General features: G+C 46.1%; 1 protein-coding gene across 1 annotated transcript in view; it reads left to right on the top strand.

Annotated features, from left to right (window-relative positions):
- The window catches only part of LOC120047350 (protein MTSS 1-like), a 58,981-nt gene that overhangs the window by 25,949 nt on the left and 7,649 nt on the right, over positions 1 to 25,383 (top strand). Inside the window, exons 3-9 of the mRNA XM_038992874.1 lie at positions 3,557 to 3,654; positions 8,480 to 8,705; positions 17,071 to 17,172; positions 20,894 to 20,966; positions 21,003 to 21,178; positions 23,988 to 24,290; positions 25,031 to 25,196. Coding sequence (XP_038848802.1) covers positions 3,557 to 3,654; positions 8,480 to 8,705; positions 17,071 to 17,172; positions 20,894 to 20,966; positions 21,003 to 21,178; positions 23,988 to 24,290; positions 25,031 to 25,196 — 1,144 coding nt within the window. The remainder of the gene's footprint in view (positions 1 to 3,556; positions 3,655 to 8,479; positions 8,706 to 17,070; positions 17,173 to 20,893; positions 20,967 to 21,002; positions 21,179 to 23,987; positions 24,291 to 25,030; positions 25,197 to 25,383) is intronic.

Here is a 25,383-nt window from a genome sequence, read left to right as displayed (position 1 = left end):
TATCCCTGACCGTATCCCTGACCCTGACCGTATCCCTGACCCTGAACCGTATCCCTGACCCTGACTGTATCCCTGACCGTATCCCTGACCCTGACCGTATCCTGACCCTGACTGTATCCCTGACTGTATCCCTATCCCTGACCCTGACTGTATCCTGACTGTATCCCTATCCCTGACCCTGACTGTATCCCTGACCCTCCGTATCCCTGACCGTATCCCCCTGACCCTGACCGTATCCCTGACCCTGACTGTATCCCTGACCGTATCCCTACCCTGACTGTATCCCTGACCCTGACCGTATCCCTGACCCTGACCGTATCCCTATCCCTGACCCTGACTGTACCCTGACCGTATCCCTATCCCTGACCCTGACTGTATCCCTGACTGTATCCCTGACCCTGACCGTATCCCTGACCCTGACCGTATCTTTGACCCTGACCGTATCTTTGACCCTGACTGATCCCTGACTGTATCCCTGACTGTATCCCTGACCCTGACCGTATCCCTGACCCTGACCGTATCTTTGACCCTGACGTATCTTTGACCTGACCGTATCTTTGACCCTGACTGTATCCCTGACTGTATCCCTGACCCTGACCGTATCCCTATCCCTGACCGTATCCCTGACCCTGACTGTATCCCTGACCCTGACCGTATCCCTATCCCTGACCCTGACTGTATCCCTGACCCTGACCGTATCCCTATCCCTGACCGTATCCCTGACCCTGACCGTATCTTTGACCCTGACTGTATCCCTGACTGTATCCCTGACCCTGACCGTATCCCTGACTGTATCCCTGACCCTGACTGTATCCCTGACCCTGGACTGTATCCCTGACCCTGACCGTATCCCTGACCCTGACCGTATCTTGACCCTGACCGTATCCCTGACCCTGACCGTATCCCTGACCCTGACCGTATCCCTGACCGTATCTTTGACCTGACCGTATCCCTACCTGACCCTGACTGTATGCCCTGACCCTGACTGTATCCTGACCCTGACTGTATCCTTGACCCTGACCGTATCCCTGACCCTGACTGTATCCCTGACCCTGACTGTATCCCTGACCCTGACTGTATCCCTGACCCTGACTGTATCCCTGACCCTGACCGTATCTTTGACCCTGACCGTATCCCTATCCCTGACCCTGACCGTATCCCTGACCCTGACCGTATCCCTGACCCTGACCGTATCCTTGACCCTGACCGTATCCCTGACCCTGACTGTATCCCTGACCCTGACTGTATCCTTGACCCTGACCGTATCCCTGACTCTGACCGTATCCCTGACCCTGACCCTATCCCTGACCCTGACTGTATCCTTGACCCTGACCGTATCCCTGACCCTGACCGTATCCTGACCCTGACTGTATCCCTGACTGTATCCTGACCCTGACTGTATCCCTGACTGTATCCCTGACCCTGACCGTATCCCTGACCCTGACTGTATCCCTGACTGTATCCCTGACCCTGACCGTATCTTTGACCCTGACCGTATCCCTGACCCTGACCCTGACCGTATCCTGACCGTTGTCCCTGACCCTGACCGTATCCCTATCCCTGACCCTGACCCTGACCGTATCTTTGACCCTGACCGTATCCCTGACCCTGACCGTATCCCTGACCCTGACCCTGACCGTATCCCTGACCCTGACCTGACCCTGACCGTAACCCTGACCCTGACCGTTGTCCCTGACCCTGACCGTATCCCTATCCCTGACCTGACCTGACCGTATCTTGACCCTGACCGTATCCCTGACCTGGACCGTATCCTAGTCCCTGACCCTGACACCGTGTCCCTGACCCTGACCGTATCCCTGACCCTGACCCTGACCCTAACCCGGACCCTAAACCCTGAACCCTGACCCTATACCCTGACAGTATCCCTGATCCCTACCCTGACCCTTACTCTATCTGTCCCCATGTGTTACCTCCTGAGACTATAGGGTTCCATTCATAAGGGTTCCATTTCATATCTGTCCCATGTGTTTTCCTCCTGAGGGACTATAGGGTTCCATTTCATATCTGTCCCATGTGTTTCCTCCTGAGACTATAGGGTTCCATTTCATATCTGTCCCATGTGTTCCTCCTCAGACTATAGGGTTCCATTTCATATCTGTCCCATGTGTTTCCTCCTGAGACTATAGGGTTCCATTTCATATCTGTCCCATGTGTTTCCTCCTGAGACTATAGGGATTCCATTTCATATCTGTCCCATGTGTTTCCTCCTGAGACTATAGGGTTCCATTTCATATCTGTCCCATGTGTTTCCTCCTGAGACTATAGGGTTCCATTTCATATCTGTCCCATGTGTTTCCTCCTGAGACTATAGGGTTCCATTTCATATCTGTCCCATGTGTTTCCTCCTGAGACTATAGGGTTCCATTTCATATCTGTCCCATGTGTTTCCTCCTGAGACTATAGGGTTCCATTTCATATCTGTCCCATGTGTTTCCTCCTGAGACTATAGGGTTCCATTCATATCTGTCCCATGTGTTTCCTCCTTAGACTATAGGGTTCCATTTCATATCTGTCCCATGTGTTTCCTCCTGAGACTATAGGGTTCCATTTCATATCTGTCCCATGTGTTTTCCTCCTGAGACTATAGGGTTCCATTTCATATCTGTCCCATGTGTTTCCTCCTGAGACTATAGGGTTCCATTTCATATCTGTCCCATGTGTTTCCTCCTGAGACTATAGGGTTCCATTTCATATCTGTCCCATGTGTTTCCTCCTGAGACTATAGGGTTCCATTTCATATCTGTCCCATGTGTTTCCTCCTGAGACTATAGGGTTCCATTTCATATCTGTCCCATGTGTTTCCTCCTCAGACTATAGGGTTCCATTTCAGATCTGTCCCATGTGTTTCCTCCTGAGACTATAGGGTTCCATTTCATATCTGTCCCATGTGTTTCCTCCTGAGACTATAGGGTTCCATTTCATATCTGTCCCATGTGTTTTCCTCCTGAGACTATAGGGTTCCATTTCATATCTGTCCCATGTGTTTCCTCCTGAGACTATAGGGTTCCATTTCATATCTGTCCCATGTGTTTCCTCCTCAGACTATAGGGTTCCATTTCATATCTGTCCCATGTGTTTCCTCCTGAGACTATAGGGTTCCATTTCATATCTGTCCCATGTGTTTCCTCCTGAGACTATAGGGTTCCATTTCATATCTGTCCCATGTGTTTCCTCCTGAGACTATAGGGTTCCATTTCAGATCTGTCCCATGTGTTTCCTCCTGAGACTATAGGGTTCCATTTCATATCTGTCCCATGTGTTTCCTCCTGAGACTATAGGGTTCCATTTCATATCTGTCCCATGTGTTTCCTCCTCAGACTATAGGGTTCCATTTCATATCTGTCCCATGTGTTTCCTCCTCAGACTATAGGGTTCCATTTCATATCTGTCCCATGTGTTTCCTCCTGAGACTATAGGGTTCCATTTCATATCTGTCCCATGTGTTTCCTCCTCAGACTATAGGGTTCCATTTCATATCTGTCCCATGTGTTTCCTCCTCAGACACTGATCTGTCATTGTTGTTCTGTCCTGTCAGGTGATTCTGGATCTGAAGGGCTCTGACTATAACTGGTCCTATCAGACTCCTCCCTCCTCCCCCAGCACCACTAGGTCCAGGAAGTCCAGTATGTGCAGGTAGGTGTCCTAGGACCAGAACCGCAAGTTTGTCACCTTTATCTATGCTGGGGGGCCTGTTCAGAACCTTCATATGGAAATGGGTCATCTCTAGTAGTCCCAGTATGTAGTGGTGTCTTGGACCAGAACCAGATCACATCCTGAATGTTTCATCTTTAACTGAACTGAAAAACAACCCTAGACCCATATTCACACAGAGATCCGATCTAGGATCAGTTTTGCCTACATTTTACATATTGAATAAGATTATATAGGCAGTGGGGACCTGATCCTACTCTTAGACGCCCTGAAGAAGACAGGCCCTGCCCCCCAGTGGTGGGTAGAGGAACTGCAGCCTGTTGGGACGTCGTATTACTGCCTAATCTTTTCACCTACTTGTTTCCTGGGGGAATTGAAAATAGTTCATTCATTTCACCCAGACTTGTAAATATATCATTGCGTGTGTTATGAATGTATAGATTTCAATTTTAAATGTCATTGTAATTTCACACGATCGTTCCAGCTGTTTCAATAGAATATGACTCATAATTCCGCCTCCACCTCGTGTCCTCCTATACATGGGTGTTGTTGTCGTCACGCTGGTTTGGTTTGTAAAACACTGTGATGTGACGCCTTGTTTTCATCTTGGGATGCGTTTCAGTTTGTAAAACACTGTGATCTGACGCCTTGTTTTCATCTTGGATGCGTTTCAGTTTGTAAAACACTGTGACGCCTTGTTTTCATCTTGGGATGCGTTTCAGTTTGTAAAACACTGTGACGCCTTGTTTTCATCTTGGGATGCGTTTCAGTTTGTAAAACACTGTGATGTGACGCCTTGTTTTCATCTTGGGATGTGTTTCAGTTTGTAAAACACTGTGACGCCTTGTTTTCATCTTGGGATGCGTTTCAGTTTGTAAAACACTGTGACGCCTTGTTTTCATCTTGGGATGCGTTTCAGTTTGTAAAACACTGTGACGCCTTGTTTTCATCTTGGGATGCGTTTCAGTTTGTAAAACACTGTGATGTGACGCCTTGTTTTCATCTTGGGATGCGTTTCAGTTTGTAAAACACTGTGACGCCTTGTTTTCATCTTGGGATGCGTTTCAGTTTGTAAAACACTGTGCTGTGACGCCTTGTTTTCATCTTGGGATGCGTTTCAGTTTGTAAAACACTGTGATGTGACGCCTTGTTTTCATCTTGGGATGCGTTTCAGTTTGTAAAACACTGTGATGTGACGCCTTGTTTTCATCTTGGGATGCGTTTCAGTTTGTAAAACACTGTGACGCCTTGTTTTCATCTTGGGATGCGTTTCAGTTTGTAAAACACTGTGATGCCTTGTTTTCATCTTGGGATGCGTTTCAGTTTGTAAAACACTGTGATGCCTTGTTTTCATCTTGGGATGCGTTTCAGTTTGTAAAACACTCTGACGCCTTGTTTTCATCTTGGGATGCGTTTCAGTTTGTAAAACACTGTGATGCCTTGTTTTCATCTTGGGATGCGTTTCAGTTTGTAAAACACTGTGATGTGACGCCTTGTTTTCATCTTGGGATGCGTTTCAGTTTGTAAAACACTGTGATGCCTTGTTTTCATCTTGGGATGCGTTTCAGTTTGTAAAACACTGTGATGCCTTGTTTTCATCTTGGGATGCGTTTCAGTTTGTAAAACACTGTGATGTGACGCCTTGTTTTCATCTTGGGATGCGTTTCAGTTTGTAAAACACTGTGACGCCTTGTTTTCATCTTGGGATGCGTTTCAGTTTGTAAAACACTGTGATGCCTTGTTTTCATCTTGGGATGCGTTTCAGTTTGTAAAACACTGTGATGCCTTGTTTTCATCTTGGGATGCGTTTCAGTTTGTAAAACACTGTGATGTGACGCCTTGTTTTCATCTTGGGATGCGTTTCAGTTTGTAAAACACTGTGACGCCTTGTTTTCATCTTGGGATGCGTTTCAGTTTGTAAAACACTGTGATGCCTTGTTTTCATCTTGGGATGCGTTTCAGTTTGTAAAACACTGTGATGCCTTGTTTTCATCTTGGGATGCGTTTCAGTTTGTAAAACACTGTGATGTGACGCCTTGTTTTCATCTTGGGATGCGTTTCAGTTTGTAAAACACTGTGATGCCTTGTTTTCATCTTGGGATGCGTTTCAGTTTGTAAAACACTGTGATGCCTTGTTTTCATCTTGGGATGCGTTTCAGTTTGTAAAACACTGTGATGCCTTGTTTTCATCTTGGGATGCGTTTCAGTTTGTAAAACACTGTGATGTGACGCCTTGTTTTCATCTTGGGATGCGTTTCAGTTTGTAAAACACTGTGATGCCTTGTTTTCATCTTGGGATGCGTTTCAGTTTGTAAAACACTGTGATGCCTTGTTTTCATCTTGGGATGCGTTTCAGTTTGTAAAACACTGTGATGTGACGCCTTGTTTTCATCTTGGGATGCGTTTCAGTTTGTAAAACACTGTGACGCCTTGTTTTCATCTTGGGATGCGTTTCAGTTTGTAAAACACTGTGACGCCTTGTTTTCATCTTGGGATGCGTTTCAGTTTGTAAAACACTGTGACGCCTTGTTTTCATCTTGGGATGCGTTTCAGTTTGTAAAACACTGTGATGCCTTGTTTTCATCTTGGGATGCGTTTCAGTTTGTAAAACACTGTGATGCCTTGTTTTCATCTTGGGATGCGTTTCAGTTTGTAAAACACTGTGCTCTGACGCCTTGTTTTCATCTTGGGATGCGTTTCAGTTTGTAAAACACTGTGATGTCTTGTTTTCATCTTGGGATGCGTTTCAGTTTGTAAAACACTGTGACGCCTTGTTTTCATCTTGGGATGCGTTTCAGTTTGTAAAACACTGTGATGTCTTGTTTTCATCTTGGGATGCGTTTCAGTTTGTAATACACTGTGACGCCTTGTTTTCATCTTGGGATGCGTTTCAGTTTGTAAAACACTGTGCTGTGACGCCTTGTTTTCATCTTGGGATGCGTTTCAGTTTGTAAAACACTGTGATGCCTTGTTTTCATCTTGGGATGCGTTTCAGTTTGTAAAACACTGTGCTCTGGCGCCTTGTTTTCATCTTGGGATGCGTTTCAGTTTGTAAAACACTGTGACGCCTTGTTTTCATCTTGGGATGCGTTTCAGTTTGTAAAACACTGTGATGCCTTGTTTTCATCTTGGGATGCGTTTCAGTTTGTAAAACACTGTGCTGTGACGCCTTGTTTTCATCTTGGGATGCGTTTCAGTTTGTAAAACACTGTGACGCCTTGTTTTCATCTTGGGATGCGTTTCAGTTTGTAAAACACTGTGATGTGACGCCTTGTTTTCATCTTGGGATGCGTTTCAGTTTGTAAAACACTGTGATGCCTTGTTTTCATCTTGGGATGCGTTTCAGTTTGTAAAACACTGTGATGCCTTGTTTTCATCTTGGGATGCGTTTCAGTTTGTAAAACACTGTGACGCCTTGTTTTCATCTTGGGATGCGTTTCAGTTTGTAAAACACTGTGATGCCTTGTTTTCATCTTGGGATGCGTTTCAGTTTGTAAAACACTGTGATGCCTTGTTTTCATCTTGGGATGCGTTTCAGTTTGTAAAACACTGTGATGCCTTGTTTTCATCTTGGGATGCGTTTCAGTTTGTAAAACACTGTGATGCCTTGTTTTCATCTTGGGATGCGTTTCAGTTTGTAAAACACTGTGCTCTGACGCCTTGTTTTCATCTTGGGATGCGTTTCAGTTTGTAAAACACTGTGACGCCTTGTTTTCATCTTGGGATGCGTTTCAGTTTGTAAAACACTGTGACGCCTTGTTTTCATCTTGGGATGCGTTTCAGTTTGTAAAACACTGTGATGTGACGCCTTGTTTTCATCTTGGGATGCGTTTCAGTTTGTAAAACACTGTGATGTGACGCCTTGTTTTCATCTTGGGATGCGTTTCAGTTTGTAAAACACTGTGACGCCTTGTTTTCATCTTGGGATGCGTTTCAGTTTGTTTACATGATTTAATTCAAGTTGAAGGATCCACAGATCCTCGTTAAAATGTCACTGTTGATGGTCGGTCAATGGACCCAACCATAAAGGCACATGTCTGTATCGCGACCACAGTCCAACTTGCTTGTAGTTGCACTGAGCATGATAGACGTTGATATGTGTATATTGTGGTAACGTTTATTATGATTTCATGCCTGGTTGTTTTAATTTGACTGGTTTGTTCACGGTCACTGCCTGCTGCATTGGTTTGGAGTGTTAACCCATTCACTGTCTGTCTGTCTCCCTGTGTCTGTCTCTCACCCTCCTGCCTGTTCCCCTGTCTGTCTCTCTACCTGTCTGTCTCTCTCTCCACCCGTCTGTCTCTCCACATGTCTGTCTCTGTCTGTCTGTCTGTCTGTCTGTCTGTCTGTCTGTCTGTCTGTCTGTCTGTCTGTCTGTCTGTCTGTCTGTCTGTCTGTCTGTCTGTCTGTCTGTCTGTCTGTCTGTCTGTCTGTCTGTCTGTCTGTCCGTCCGTCTGTCTGTCTGTCTGTCTGTCCACTCGTCTGTCTGTCTCTCCACCTGTCTGTCTGTCTCTCCACCTGTCTGTCTGTCTCTCCACCTGTCTGTCTGTCTCTCCACCTGTCTGTCTGTCTCTCTACCTGTCTTTCTCTCCACCTGTCTGTCTGTCTGTCTGTCTCTCCACCTGTCTGTCTGTCTCTCCACCTGTCTGTCTGTCTCTCCACCTGTCTGTCTGTCTCTCTACCTGTCTCTCTCTCCACCTGTCTGTCTGTCTCTCCACCTGTCTGTCTGTCTCTCCACCTGTCTGTCTCTCCACCTGTCTGTCTCTCCACCTGTCTGTCTGTCTCTCCACCCGTCTCACCCTAACAGCAGTCTGAACAGCGTAAACAGTAGTGACTCTCGCTCCAGCGGCACATCCCACTCTCACTCCCCCTCCTCCTCCTCCTGCTCCTCCCACTACGGCTACCGTAGCTCCACCCTGCCCCAGCAGGCCGCGGCACGACTGTCCTCCATGTCCTCCCACGACTCAGGATTCATCTCCCAGCCAGACACCTCCAAGTCACCATCACCCATGCCCCAGGAGACACTACCGCAGGTAAGACTGCACTACACTACACTATACTACACTACACTACACTACCAAGTGGTAAGACCCTACTATCTGTACACTGGATTCTATACCCTGAGATTAAACCTCCATACCTTGTGGAAGCGAATGGACAGTTTAGTTTAAGGCAGTGTCCTGTCCCAGGCTAACTGTATACGTCAACAATAAATATATTATGATCGATGGGTCCTCAAGTGGCCTTTGACCTCCTTATACATCATATGTGAGAGATAGTAGCCATCCCAGGTTGCTAGGATACCCTGCTCCTGAGGAGAGGGGCTTGGGGGAGGTCAGTACTGGGCTGGCTGTTCTACAGACCAGTCCTGTCAGTACCTCAGCTGAACTACCAGAGTCCTGGGGGAGGTCAGTACTGGGCTGGCTGTTCTACAGACCAGTCCTGTCAGTACCTCAGCTGAACTACCAGAGTCCTGGGTAGACAGATGATTCATCCGTCTGATCAGCTGAACACACATTGAACACACATCCACTTCTATTTACTCAGTCAGCTACAGATACAGTTTCCATCCAAGCCTCTCTGACTTCCTCTCTGACTTCCTCTCTGACTTCCTCTCTGAGCTCCTCTCTGACTTCCTCCCTGACTTCCTCCCTGACTTCATCTCTGACTTCCTCTCTGACTTCCTCTCTGACTTCCTCTCTGACTTCCTCTTTGGTAACAGTACATAAGCCTTGATCAAACTCTTCTGTAAAAACTCATCTGTCTGGGTGTGGATACGCTTTCTAGATGATTGAGGATATTATACTGCTGGTATAGTAGTCATTAAACCTCCTGATATTATGGTCAGGGGAGAGGTTGGTCCAGAAGACTACAGGGTCAGATAGTAGTCATTAAACCTCCTGATATTATGGTCAGGGGAGAGGTTGGTCCAGAAGACGACAGGGTCAGATAGTAGTCATTAAACCTCCTGATATTATGGTCAGTGGAGAGGTTGGTCCAGAAGACTACAGGGTCAGATAGTAGTCATTAAACCTCCTGATATTATGGTCAGGGGAGAGGTTGGTCCAGAAGACTACATGGTCAGATAGTAGTCATTAAACCTCCTGATATTATGGTCAGGGGAGAGGTTGGTCCAGAAGACGACAGGGGCAGATAGTAGTCATTAAACCTCCTGATATTATGGTCAGGGGAGAGGTTGGTCCAGAAGACGACAGGGTCAGATAGTAGTCATTAAACCTCCTGATATTATGGTCAGGGGAGAGGTTGGTCCAGAAGACGACAGGGTCAGATAGTAGTCATTAAACCTCCTGATATTATGGTCAGGGGAGAGGTTGGTCCAGAAGACGACAGGGTCAGATAGTAGTCATTAAACCTCCTGATATTATGGTCAGGGGAGAGGTTGGTCCAGAAGACGACAGGGTCAGATAGTAGTCATTAAACCTCCTGATATTATGGTCAGGGGAGAGGTTGGTCCAGAAGACGACAGGGTCAGATAGTAGTCATTAAACCTCCTGATATTATGGTCAGGGGAGAGGTTGGTCCAGAAGACTACAGGGTCAGATAGTAGTCATTAAACCTCCTGATATTATGGTCAGTGGAGAGGTTGGTCCAGAAGACTACAGGGTCAGATAGTAGTCATTAAACCTCCTGATATTATGGTCAGGGGAGAGGTTGGTCCAGAAGACTACAGGGTCAGATAGTAGTAATTAAACCTCCTGATATTATGGTCAGGGGAGAGGTTGGTCCAGAAGACTACATGGTCAGATAGTAGTCATTAAACCTCCTGATATTATGGTCAGGGGAGAGGTTGGTCCAGAAGACGACAGGGTCAGATAGTAGTCATTAAACCTCCTGATATTATGGTCAGGGGAGAGGTTGGTCCAGAAGACTACATGGTCAGATAGTAGTCATTAAACCTCCTGATATTATGGTCAGGGGAGAGGTTGGTCCAGAAGACTACAGGGTCAGATAGTAGTCATTAAACCTCCTGATATTATGGTCAGGGGAGAGGTTGGTCCAGAAGACGACAGGGTCAGATAGTAGTCATTAAACCTCCTGATATTATGGTCAGGGGAGAGGTTGGTCCAGAAGACGACAGGGTCAGATAGTAGTCATTAAACCTCCTGATATTATGGTCAGGGGAGAGGTTGGTCCAGAAGACGACAGGGTCAGATAGTAGTCATTAAACCTCCTGATATTATGGTCAGGGGAGAGGTTGGTCCAGAAGACGACAGGGTCAGATAGTAGTCATTAAACCTCCTGATATTATGGTCAGGGGAGAGGTTGGTCCAGAAGACGACAGGGTCAGATAGTAGTCATTAAACCTCCTGATATTATGGTCAGGGGAGAGGTTGGTCCAGGAGACGACAGGGTCAGATAGTAGTCATTAAACCTCCTGATATTATGGTCAGGGGAGAGGTTGGTCCAGAAGACTACAGGGTCAGATAGTAGTCATTAAACCTTCTGATATTATGGTCAGGGGAGAGGTTGGTCCAGAAGACGACAGGGTCAGATAGTAGTCATTAAACCTCCTGATATTATGGTCAGGGGAGAGGTTGGTCCAGAAGACTACAGGGTCAGATAGTAGTCATTAAACCTCCTGATATTATGGTCAGGGGAGAGGTTGGTCCAGAAGACTACAGGGTCAGATAGTAGTCATTAAACCTCCTGATATTATGGTCAGGGGAGAGGTTGGTCCAGAAGACTACAGGGTCAGATAGTAGTCATTAAACCTCCTGATATTATGGTCAGGGGAGAGGTTGGTCCAGAAGACTACAGGGTCAGACAAGGTTGACCACATGAGCCTTGATGTTCACCCCTGGAGTCTATTGGTCATCATGGGGTCATAGAGAGCCATAACCCTGATCCCAAACCATCCTGGCTCAGTCCAAGGGGCGGCAGGTAGCCTAGTGGTTAGAGTGGAGGGACGGCAGGTAGTCTAGTGGTTAGAGTGGAGGGACGGCAGGTAGCCTAGTGGTTAGAGTGGAGGGACGGCAGGTAGTCTAGTGGTTAGAGTGTAGGGACGGCAGGTAGCCTACTGGTTAGAGTGTAGGGGCGGCAGGTAGCCTAGTGGTTAGAGTGGAGGGACGGCAGGTAGCCTAGTGGTTAGAGTGGAGGGACGGCAGGTAGCCTAGTGGTTAGAGTGGAGGGACGGCAGGTAGCCTAGTGGTTAGAGTGGAGGGACGGCAGGTAGCCTAGTGATTAGAGTGGAGGGGCGGCAGGTAGCCTAGTGGTTAGAGTGTAGGGGCGGCAGGTAGCCTAGTGGTTAGAGTGTAGGGGCGGCAGGTTAAAGGTTAAATAAAAAAATCTAAAATTGGCTTTCAGAGGGTCTAATTAACCCTTAACCCCTCAATTTAGCTCCTCACCCACTCAAGGACAACCTTGAATAGAGGGATGGGCCTGGGACTCAGTTATAGTTGAGGTTCATTACAAGGCCAACTGTCAGTCTAGAGTAGAGTTCCTCCTTCCTCTGTTAGGTCACTGCCAGTCTAGAGTAGAGTTCCTCCTTCCTCTGTTAGGTCACTGCCAGTCTAGAGTAGAGTTCCTCCTTCCTCTGTTAGGTCACTGTCAGTCTAGAGTAGAGTTCCTCCTTCCTCTGTTAGGTCACTGTCAGTCTAGAGTAGAGTACCTCCTTCCTCTGTTAGGTCACTGTCAGTCTAGAGTAGAGTTCCTCCTTCCTCTGTTAGGTCACTGCCAGTCTAGAGTAGAGTTCCTCCCTCCTCTGTTAGGTCACTGTCAGTCTAGAGTAGAGTTCCTCCTTCCTCTGTTAGGTCACTGTCAGTCTAGAGTAGAGTTCCTCCTTCCTCTGTTAGGTCACTGTCAGTCTAGAGTAGAGTTCCTCCTTCCTCTGTTAGGTCACTGTCAGTCTAGAGTAGAGTACCTCCTTCCTCTGTTAGGTCACTGTCAGTCTAGAGTAGAGTTCCTCCTTCCTCTGTTAGGTCACTGCCAGTCTAGAGTAGAGTTCCTCCTTCCTCTGTTAGGTCACTGCCAGTCTAGAGTAGAGTTCCTCCTTCCTCTGTTAGGTCACTGCCAGTCTAGAGTAGAGTTCCTCCTTCCTCTGTTAGGTCACTGTCAGTCTAGAGTAGAGTTCCTCCTTCCTCTGTTAGGTCACTGTCAGTCTAGAGTAGAGTTCCTCCCTCCTCTGTTAGGTCACTGTACTGAATAAGGTCTCAGAGTGACGACCACTAATGCTACCGCACCACAACTCCATAGAAAACCACCAGGAGAATACTGGACTTTCTGTCGCTGGCTTTAAACTAATTAACCATGATGCTTAGTAGCAGACTGTCTATCTGCTTCTCCCTCTGCTGTCCGTCCACAAGGACAGTTCATGCTAAATGATTCTATCTTCTGACTCACCTCTCTGCTTTGTTTCACTTCAGCTAATTTCACCCTGAATCTCTAACTTCCCTGCTGGCAGCCTTTGAACTATTGTTTTTAAACGTGCTGCTGCAGCTCACTGACTGATTGATGTCTTCTAACGTCTTCCCTGCTGTTCTCTCTTTATGTGATGGCTACAATACACGCCTTCCTCTCCTTTATGTGATGGCTACAATACACGCCTTCCTCTCCTTTATGTGATGGCTACAATACACGCCTTCCTCTCCTTTATGTGATGGCTACAATACACGCCTTCCTCTCCTTTATGTGATGGCTACAATACACGCCTTCCTCTCCTTTATGTGATGGCTACAATACACGCCTTCCTCTCCTTTATGTGATGGCTACAATACACGCCTTCCTCTCCTTTATGTGATGGCTACAATACACTCCTTCCTCTCTCTTTATGTGATGGCTACAATACACGCCTTCCTCTCCTTTATGTGATGGCTACAATACACGCCTTCCTCTCCTTTATGTGGTGGCTACAATACACGCCTTCCTCTCCTTTATGTGGTGGCTACAATACACGCCTTCCTCTCCTTATGTGATGGCTACAATACACGCCTTCCTCTCCTTTATGTGATGGCTACAATACACGCCTTCCTCTCCTTTATGTGGTGGCTACAATACACGCCTTCCTCTCCTTTATGTGATGGCTACAATACACGCCTTCCTCTCCTTTATGTGGTGGCTACAATACACGCCTTCCTCTCCTTATGTGATGGCTACAATACACGCCTTCCTCTCCTTTATGTGATGGCTACAATACACGCCTTCCTCTCCTTTATGTGATGGCTACAATACACGCCTTCCTCTCCTTTATGTGATGGCTACAATACACGCCTTCCTCTCCTTTATGTGATGGCTACAATACACGCCTTCCTCTCCTTTATGTGATGGCTACAATACACGCCTTCCTCTCCTTTATGTGATGGCTACAATACACGCCTTCCTCTCCTTTATGTGATGGCTACAATACACGCCTTCCTCTCCTTTATGTGATGGCTACAATACACGCCTTCCTCTCCTTTATGTGATGGCTACAATACACGCCTTCCTCTCCTTTATGTGATGGCTACAATACACGCCTTCCTCTCCTTTATGTGATGGCTACAATACACGCCTTCCTCTCCTTTATGTGATGGCTACAATACACGCCTTCCTCTCCTTTATGTGATGGCTACAATACACGCCTTCCTCTCTATGTGATGGCTACAATACACGCCTTCCTCTCCTTTATGTGATGGCTACAATACACGCCTTCCTCTCCTTTATGTGATGGCTACAATACACGCCTTCCTCTCCTTTATGTGATGGCTACAATACACGCCTTCCTCTCCTTTATGTGATGGCTACAATACACGCCTTCCTCTCCTTATGTGATGGCTACAATACACGCCTTCCTCTCCTTTATGTGATGGCTACAATACACGCCTTCCTCTCCTTTATGTGATGGCTACAATACACGCCTTCCTCTCCTTTATGTGATGGCTACAATACACGCCTTCCTCTCCTTTATGTGATGGCTACAATACACGCCTTCCTCTCCTTTATGTGATGGCTACAATACACGCCTTCCTCTCCTTTATGTGATGGCTACAATACACGCCTTCCTCTCCTTTATGTGATGGCTACAATACACGCCTTCCTCTCCTTTGTGTGATGGCTACAATACACGCCTTCCTCTCCTTTATGTGATGGCTACAATACACGCCTTCCTCTCCTTTATGTGATGGCTACAATACACGCCTTCCTCTCCTTTATGTGATGGCTACAATACACGCCTTCCTCTCCTTTGTGTGATGGCTACAATACACACCTTCCTCTCCTTTATGTGATGGCTACAATACACGCCTTCCTCTCCTTTGTGTGATGGCTACAATACACGCCTTCCTCTCCTTTATGTGATGGCTACAATACACGCCTTCCTCTCCTTTATGTGATGGCTACAATACACGCCTTCCTCTCCTTTGTGTGATGGCTACAATACACGCCTTCCTCTCCTTTATGTGGTGGCTACAATACACGCCTTCCTCTCCTTTATGTGATGGCTACAATACACGCCTTCCTCTCCTTATGTGGTGGCTACAATACACGCCTTCCTCTCCTTTATGTGATGGCTACAATACACGCCTTCCTCTCCTTTATGTGATGGCTACAATACACGCCTTCCTCTCCTTTATGTGATGGCTACAATACACGCCTTCCTCTCCTTTATGTGATGGCTACAATACACGCCTTCCTCTCCTTTATGTGATGGCTACAATACACGCCTTCCTCTCCTTTATGTGATGGCTACAATACACGCCTTCCTCTCCTTTATGTGATGGCTACAATACACGCCTTCCTCTCCTTTATGTGATGGCTACAATACACGCCTTCCTCTCCTTTATGTGATGGCTACAATACACGCCTTCCTCTCCTTTATGTGATGGTTACAATACACGCCTTCCTCTCCTTTATGTGATGGCTACAATACACGCCTTCCTCTCCTTTATGTGATGGCTACAATACACGCCTTCCTCTCCTTTATGTGATGGCTACAATACACGCCTTCCTCTCCTTTATGTGATGGCTACAATACACGCCTTCCTCTCCTTTATGTGATGGCTACAATACACGCCTTCCTCTCCTTTATGTGATGGCTACAATACACGCCTTCCTCTCCTTTATGTGATGGCTACAATACACGCCTTCCTCTCCTTTGTGTGATGGCTACAATACACACCTTCCTCTCCTTTATGTGATGGCTACAATACACGCCTTCCTCTCCTTTGTGTGATGGCTACAATACACGCCTTCCTCTCCTTTATGTGATGGCTACAATACACGCCTTCCTCTCCTTTATGTGATGGCTACAATACACGCCTTCCTCTCCTTTGTGTGATGGCTACAATACACGCCTTCCTCTCCTTTATGTGGTGGCTACAATACACGCCTTCCTCTCCTTTATGTGATGGCTACAATACACGCCTTCCTCTCCTTATGTGGTGGCTACAATACACGCCTTCCTCTCCTTTATGTGATGGCTACAATACACGCCTTCCTCTCCTTTATGTGATGGCTACAATACACGCCTTCCTCTCCTTTATGTGATGGCTACAATACACGCCTTCCTCTCCTTTATGTGATGGCTACAATACACGCCTTCCTCTCCTTTATGTGATGGCTACAATACACGCCTTCCTCTCCTTTATGTGATGGCTACAATACACGCCTTCCTCTCCTTTATGTGATGGCTACAATACACGCCTTCCTCTCCTTTATGTGATGGCTACAATACACGCCTTCCTCTCCTTTATGTGATGGCTACAATACACGCCTTCCTCTCCTTTATGTGATGGTTACAATACACGCCTTCCTCTCCTTTATGTGATGGCTACAATACACGCCTTCCTCTCCTTTATGTGATGGCTACAATACACGCCTTCCTCTCCTTTATGTGATGGCTACAATACACGCCTTCCTCTCCTTTATGTGATGGCTACAATACACGCCTTCCTCTCCTTTATGTGATGGCTACAATACACGCCTTCCTCTCCTTTATGTGATGGCTACAATACACGCCTTCCTCTCCTTTATGTGATGGCTACAATACACACCTTCCTCTCCTTTATGTGAGGGCTACAATACACGCCTTCCTCTCCTTTATGTGATGGCTACAATACACGCCTTCCTCTCCTTTATGTGATGGCTACAATATACGCCTTCCTCTCCTTCATGTGATGGCTACAATACACGCCTTCCTCTCCTTTGTGTGTTCTCTTCCTCTGTGACTGTCTGTGACTGTGTGTGACTGTGTGTGACTGTGTGTGACTGTGTGACTGTCTGTGACTGTGTGACTGTCTGTGACTGTATGTGACTGTCTGTGACTGTGTGTATGTTCATATCCGGTCATCTTTTAACCCTGCACTGAACTCAAACTCCTCTCTTTTTTACACCAAAACTCTCTGCTCCCGTCTTGTGCTTGTCCTCCGCGTCTGTCTGCCTCCACCCAACCTGCTGTTCCTCCAGCCTTGCTCCAGCTCTGGCTCGTCTGAGGCCTCTGAGACCTGCCAGTCAGTCAGTGAGTGCAGCTCTCCCACCTCTGGAGGGCCTCTGGCTGCAGTTGACAAGGTGACATACTCCCTCCATCCCTCCTTTGAGAGGAAGCACCCCCCCCCCCCCTGCCCTCCCATGATAGATACCCTTCCCCTCGTCCCCTTGCTGTAGCCCTTAGTCTAGAGTCTCCTCACAGGAAACATAGTGTTCACCCTCTCCACAACCCTCTACCCCATCCAGGTGTTCCATCCACAGCTTCCTTTCACCTGTCTCTGATCCCTGCTGTTACGTATCTAGTCTCATGGGTCATCGTGGTCGTTCACATACATTTCAGAATTCAGAACCGGAGTCTGGTTTGTCAATCAGGATTCATTTTCTTAGTTTACTCCTTTGTTTATTTGTTCTTCCGAAATGTTGAGTTATTTGTATTTCATTCATCAACTTTTATCTTGTGTTTCTGATGTTGTTTTATTATCCTGACCCTGTTGTGTTGGTTTATTATCCTGACCCTGTTGTGTTTGTTTATTATCCTGACCCTGTTGTGTTGGTTTATTATCCTGACCCTGTTGTGTTGGTTTATTATCCTGACCCTGTTGTGTTGGTTTATTATCCTGACCCTATTGTGTTGGTTTATTATCCTGACCCTATTATCCTGACCCTATTGTGTTGGTTTATTATCCTGACCCTATTGTGTTAGTTTATTATCCTGACCCTGTTGGTTTATTATCCTGACCCTATTGTGTTGGTTTATTATCCTGACCCTATTATCCTGACCCTATTGTGTTGGTTTATTATCCTGACCCTGTTGGTTTATTATCCTGACCCTGTTGGTTTATTATCCTGACCCTGTTGGTTTATTATCCTGACCCTGTTGGTTTATTATCCTGACCCTGTTGTGTTGGTTTATTATCCTGACCCTGTTGTGTTGGTTTATTATCCTGACCCTGTTGTGTTAGTTTATTATCCTGACCCTGTTGTGTTGGTTTATTATCCTGACCCTGTTGTGTTGGTTTATTATCCTGACCCTATTGTGTTGGTTTATTATCCTGACCCTATTGTGTTAGTTTATTATCCTGACCCTGTTATCCTGACCCTGTTGTGTTAGTTTATTATCCTGACCCTGTTGTGTTGGTTTATTATCCTGACCCTATTGTGTTGGTTTATTATCCTGACCCTGTTGTGTTGGTTTATTATCCTGACCCTGTTGTGTTGGTTTATTATCCTGACCCTATTGTGTTGTTTTATTATCCTGACCCTGTTGTGTTGTTTTATTATCCTGACCCTGTTGTGTCGGTTTATTATCCTGACCCTGTTGTGTTGGTTTATTATCCTGACCCTATTGTGTTGGTTTATTATCCCGACCCTGTTGTGTTGGTTTATTATCCTGACCCTGTTGTGTTGGTTTATTATCCTGACCCTATTGTGTTGGTTTATTATCCTGACCCTGTTGTGTTGGTTTATTATCCTGACCCTGTTGTGTTTGTTTATTATCCTGACCCTATTGTGTTTGTTTATTATCCTGACCCTATTGTGTTTGTTTATTATCCTGACCCTATTGTGTTGGTTTATTATACTGACCCTATTGTGTTGGTTTATTATCCTGACCCTATTGTGTTGGTTTATTATCCTGACCCTGTTGTGTTGGTTTATTATCCTGACCCTATTGTGTTGTTTTATTATCCTGACCCTATTGTGTTGTTTTATTATCCTGACCCTGTTGTGTTGTTTTATTATCCTGACCCTGTTGTGTCGGTTTATTATCCTGACCCTGTTGTGTTGGTTTATTATCCTGACCCTATTGTGTTGGTTTATTATCCTGACCCTGTTGTGTTGGTTTATTATCCAGACCCTGTTGTGTTGGTTTATTATCCTGGCCCTATTGTGTTGGTTTATTATCCTGACCCTGTTGTGTTGGTTTATTTTCCTGACCCTGTTGTGTTGGTTTATTATCCTGACCCTGTTGGTTTATTATCCTGACCCTGTTGGTTTATTATCCTGACCCTGTTGGTTTATTATCCTGACCCTGTTGTGTTGGTTTATTATCCTGACCCTGTTGTGTTGGTTTATTATCCTGACCCTGTTGTGTTGGTTTATTATCCTGACCCTGTTGTGTTGGTTTATTATCCTGACCCTGTTGTGTTGGTTTATTATCCTGACCCTGTTGTGTTGGTTTATTATCCTGACCCTGTTGTGTTGGTTTATTATCCTGACCCTGTTGTGTTTGTTTATTATCCTGACCCTATTGTGTTGGTTTATTATCCTGACCCTATTATCCTGACCCTGTTGTGTTGGTTTATTATCCTGATCCCATTGTGTTGGTTTATTATCCTGACCCTATTGTGTTGGTTTATTATCCTGACCCTATTGTGTTGGTTTATTATCCTGACCCTATTATCCTGACCCTATTGTGTTGGTTTATTATCCTGACCCCATTGTGTTTGTTTTATTATCCTGACCCTATTGTGTTGGTTTATTATCCTGACCCTATTGTGTTGGTTTATTATCCTGACCCTGTTGTGTTGGTTTATTATCCTGACCCTGTTGTGTTGGTTTATTATCCTGACCCTGTTGTGTTGGTTTATTATCCTGACCCTGTTGTGTTGGTTTATTATCCTGACCCTATTGTGTTGGTTTATTATCCTGACCCTATTGTGTTGGTTTATTATCCTGACCCTGTTGTGTTGGTTTATTATCCTGACCCTATTGTGTTGGTTTATTATCCTGACCCTGTTGTGTTGGTTTATTATCCTGACCCTGTTGTGTTGGTTTATTATCCTGACCCTGTTGTGTTGGTTTATTATCCTGACCCTGTTGTGTTGGTTTATTATCCTGACCCTGTTGTGTTGGTTTATTATCCTGACCCTGTTGTGTTGGTTTATTATCCTGACCCTGTTGTGTTTGTTTATTATCCTGACCCTATTGTGTTGGTTTATTATCCTGACCCTATTGTGTTGGTTTATTATCCTGACCCTGTTGTGTTGGTTTATTATCCTGACCCTGTTGTGTTGTTTTATTATCCTGACCCTATTATCCTGACCCTGTTGTGTTGGTTTATTATCCTGACCCTATTGTGTTGGTTTATTATCCTGACCCTATTGTGTTGGTTTATTATCCTGACCCTATTGTGTTGGTTTATTATCCTGACCCTGTTGTGTTGGTTTATTATCCTGACCCTGTTGTGTTTGTTTTATTATCCTGACCCTGTTGTGTTGGTTTATTATCCTGACCCTGTTGTGTTGGTTTATTATCCTGACCCCATTGTGTTTGTTTTATTATCCTGACCCTGTTGTGTTGGTTTATTATCCTGACCCTGTTGTGTTGGTTTATTATCCTGACCCTGTTGTGTTGGTTTATTATCCTGACCCTGTTGTGTTGGTTTATTATCCTGACCCTGTTATCCTGACCCTGTTGTGTTGGTTTATTATCCTGACCCTGTTGTGTTGGTTTATTATCCTGACCCTGTTGTGTTGGTTTATTATCCTGACCCTGTTGTGTTGGTTTATTATCCTGACCCTGTTATCCTGACCCTGTTGTGTTGGTTTATTATCCTGACCCTATTGTGTTGGTTTATTATCCTGACCCTATTGTGTTGGTTTATTATCCTGACCCTGTTGTGTTGGTTTATTATCCTGACCCTGTTGTGTTGGTTTATTATCCTGACCCTGTTGTGTTGATTTATTATCCTGACCCTGTTGTGTTGGTTTTTATCATTTGACCAATTTCTCCAATTTTGTGTTTTTATGTTTGTTTGTTTGTTTGTTTGTTTGTGTCATTCCGTTCCCCTGCTCATGCTCAGTTGTCTAACGGGTATGACCACTACGGGGATCACCATCATTCAGACTCTTCATACCTGATGGGAGGGGGCTCAGGTCTGGGGGGGTCCTACCTGATGGGAGGGGGCTCAGGCCTGGTGGGTTCCTACCCCCTCTTCCCTCCCTCCTCCCATTCGTCCTCCATCACCTCCTCCTCCTGTCCGTCCCAGTCGTGGTCCAGGCCGTGCTCGGTCCTGCTACCTGACTACCCTCATTACTGCACCCTGGGGCCTAACATGGTCCCCACCTCTAAAGTCCCCAGCTGGAAGGTTGGTTGTTGGTTCAGTCCTCCTCCTCATCATGTCCTGACTCCTTGTGTTCCTAAAATATCTGTCATTACGTAGGGACCCTCTGAATTAATCTGACATTATTATTATGTTGCAGTCAGATTGCAAAATGATCGTAGGACAATATACTACATCGTCTTCTACACGTTTCATTGGTAGATTTCAGATGTGTTCCTGGAGAAGATGTATTTGAAGATCGTGATAATAGTTCAGAATCCCCAGCTGACAGGATCTCCAGAGGCCCATGATTAAAGAACAGCTAGGGATACCAAGGAGGAGGTGAACTCAGCTGTGCTAGGGATGCCAAGGAGGAGGTGAACTCAGCTGTGTTAGGGATACCAAGGAGGAGGTGAACTCAGCTATGCTAGGGATACCAAGGAGGAGGTGAACTCAGCTGTGCTAGGGATACCAAGGAGGAGGTGAACTCAGCTGTGTTAGGGATACCAAGGAGGAGGTGAACTCAGCTATGTTTCTGTATCCTGTAGGACTGGGTAGAGGAGGTGAACTCAGCTATGTTTCTGTATCCTGTAGGACTGGGTAGAGGAGGTGAACTCAGCTATGTTTCTGTATCCTGTAGGACTGTGTAGAGGAGGTGAACTCAGCTATGTTTCTGTATCCTGTAGGACTGGGTAGAGGAGGTGAACTCAGCTATGTTTCTGTATCCTGTAGGACTGGGTAGAGGAGGTGAACTCAGCTATGTTTCTGTATCCTGTAGGACTGGGTAGAGGAGGTGAACTCAGCTATGTTTCTGTATCCTGTAGGACTGGGTAGAGGAGGTGAACTCAGCTATGTTTCTGTATCCTGTAGGACTGGGTAGAGGAGGTGAACTCAGCTATGTTTCTGTATCCTGTAGGACTGGGTAGAGGAGGTGAACTCAGCTATGTTTCTGTATCCTGTAGGACTGGGTAGAGGAGGTGAACTCAGCTATGTTTCTGTATCCTGTAGGACTGGGTAGAGGAGGTGAACTCAGCTATGTTTCTGTATCCTGTAGGACTGGGTAGAGGAGGTGAACTCAGCTATGTTTCTGTATCCTGTAGGACTGGGTAGAGGAGGTGAACTCAGCTATGTTTCTGTATCCTGTAGGACTGGGTAGAGGAGGTGAACTCAGCTATGTTTCTGTATCCTGTAGGACTGGGTAGAGGAGGTGAACTCAGCTATGTTTCTGTATCCTGTAGGACTGGGTAGAGGAGGTGAACTCAGCTATGTTTCTGTATCCTGTAGGACTGGGTAGAGGAGGTGAACTCAGCTATGTTTCTGTATCCTGTAGGACTGGGTAGAGGAGGTGAACTCAGCTATGTTTCTGTATCCTGTAGGACTGGGTAGAGGAGGTGAACTCAGCTATGTTTCTGTATCCTGTAGGACTGGGTAGAGGAGGTGAACTCAGCTATGTTTCTGTATCCTGTAGGACTGGGTAGAGGAGGTGAACTCAGCTATGTTTCTGTATCCTGTAGGACTGGGTAGAGGAGGTGAACTCAGCTATGTTTCTGTATCCTGTAGGACTGGGTAGAGGAGGTGAACTCAGCTATGTTTCTGTATCCTGTAGGACTGGGTAGAGGAGGTGAACTCAGCTATGTTTCTGTATCCTGTAGGACTGGGTAGAGGAGGTGAACTCAGCTATGTTTCTGTATCCTGTAGGACTGGGTAGAGGAGGTGAACTCAGCTATGTTTCTGTATCCTGTAGGACTGGGTAGAGGAGGTGAACTCAGCTATGTTTCTGTATCCTGTAGGACTGGGTAGAGGAGGTGAACTCAGCTATGTTTCTGTATCCTGTAGGACTGGGTAGAGGAGGTGAACTCAGCTATGTTTCTGTATCCTGTAGGACTGGGTAGAGGAGGTGAACTCAGCTATGTTTCTGTATCCTGTAGGACTGGGTAGAGGAGGTGAACTCAGCTATGTTTCTGTATCCTGTAGGACTGGGTAGAGGAGGTGAACTCAGCTATGTTTCTGTATCCTGTAGGACTGGGTAGAGGAGGTGAACTCAGCTATGTTTCTGTATCCTGTAGGACTGGGTAGAGGAGGTGAACTCAGCTATGTTTCTGTATCCTGTAGGACTGGGTAGAGGAGGTGAACTCAGCTATGTTTCTGTATCCTGTAGGACTGGGTAGAGGAGGTGAACTCAGCTATGTTTCTGTATCCTGTAGGACTGGGTAGAGGAGGTGAACTCAGCTATGTTTCTGTATCCTGTAGGACTGGGTAGAGGAGGTGAACTCAGCTATGTTTCTGTATCCTGTAGGACTGGGTAGAGGAGGTGAACTCAGCTATGTTTCTGTATCCTGTAGGACTGGGTAGAGGAGGTGAACTCAGCTATGTTTCTGTATCCTGTAGGACTGGGTAGAGGAGGTGAACTCAGCTATGTTTCTGTATCCTGTAGGACTGGGTAGAGGAGGTGAACTCAGCTATGTTTCTGTATCCTGTAGGACTGGGTAGAGGAGGTGAACTCAGCTATGTTTCTGTATCCTGTAGGACTGGGTAGAGGAGGTGAACTCAGCTATGTTTCTGTATCCTGTAGGACTGGGTAGAGGAGGTGAACTCAGCTATGTTTCTGTATCCTGTAGGACTGGGTAGAGGAGGTGAACTCAGCTATGTTTCTGTATCCTGTAGGACTGGGTAGAGGAGGTGAACTCAGCTATGTTTCTGTATCCTGTAGGACTGGGTAGAGGAGGTGAACTCAGCTATGTTTCTGTATCCTGTAGGACTGGGTAGAGGAGGTGAACTCAGCTATGTTTCTGTATCCTGTAGGACTGGGTAGAGGAGGTGAACTCAGCTATGTTTATGTATGTGTATCCTGTAGGACTGGGCTAAGCCAGGACCCTATGACCAGCCCATGGTAAACACCCTTAGAAGGAGGAAGGACAAGGATCTTGTACCAGCAGACACCAGCTATGCCCCACTACCACTACCTGCTGGAGTCATCCCAGCACCAGGGGCCAGGAGTCTACCACTACCTGCGGGAGTCATCCCAGCACCAGGGGGCAGGATTCTACCACTACCTGCTGGAGTCATCCCAGCACCAGGGGGCAGGCGTCTACCACTACCTGCTGGAGTCATCCCAGCACCAGGGGGCAGGAGTCAACCATTACCTCCATCACCCAAGGTCAGCTGGAAACATGATTTCATCTATATTTTATACAAATGTCTGAAGCAAGTCACACAATTTTTCTTGAAATGTCTAGTTTGACTGTGTGGTGTGTGTGTGCATCTGTCCATTGTGTGATTCAATGTCTGTGATATATTTAGGTAATAAGGCACCTCGGGGGTTTGTGGTATATGGCCACTATACCACAGCTAAGCTCTGTTCTTAAGCACGACGCAACGCGGAGTGCCTGGACACAGCCCTTAGCCGTGGTATATTGGCCATATACCACAAACCCCAGAGGTGCCTTATTGCTATTATAAACGGGTTACCAACGTAAATAGAGCAGGAAAAACAAATGTTTTGTCGTATCAATGGTATACGTTCTGATATACCACGGCTGTCAGCCAATCAGCATTCAGGGTTCAAACCAGTTTATAATTAAGCAATAAGGCCCGAGGAGGTGGTCAATATACCACGGCAAAGGGCTGTTCTTACGCACGACCATTATAAACGGGTTACCAACGTAATTAGAGCAGGAAAACTAACACACCCGTGGTATACAGCCAATCAGAATTCAGGGCTCAAACCACCCAGGTTATATTGATTGTTTTATCTTCATGCTGCACAAAGAAGAATTACGTTTTCTAACCCAATGTGTGTGTGTGTGTGTGTGTGTGTGTGTGTGTGTGTGTGTGTGTGTGTGTGTGTGTGTGTGTGTGTGTGTGTGTGTGTGTGTGTGTGTGTGTGTGTGTGTTCAGGTGTGTGAGATGGAGGCCCATGAGGAGCTGGCCCTGGCCCTGTCCAGAGGTCTACAGCTGGACTCACAGACACAGCGTTCCAATAGGGACTCTCTACACTGTTCTAGTGGCTACAGTACCCAGAGTACCACCCCATGCTGTTCAGAGGACACCATACCCTCACAAGGTTAACACACACACACACACTGAGAAAATATGCAAAGGCATGCATGACTTGAAGCGCTATATCCTTCTGTGTAAATATGTCAGGTAAGTGTCTGGTAAAAATAGGATATAGGTACACTAAATGATCAAAGGTATGTGGACATCTGCTCGTCGAACAATCTCATTCCAAAATCATGGGCAATAATATG

This window comes from Salvelinus namaycush, chromosome 5, assembly GCF_016432855.1.
Source record: "Salvelinus namaycush isolate Seneca chromosome 5, SaNama_1.0, whole genome shotgun sequence".
Taxonomy (NCBI): domain Eukaryota; kingdom Metazoa; phylum Chordata; class Actinopteri; order Salmoniformes; family Salmonidae; genus Salvelinus; species Salvelinus namaycush.
This window is presented reverse-complemented; position numbering and strand designations above follow the sequence as displayed.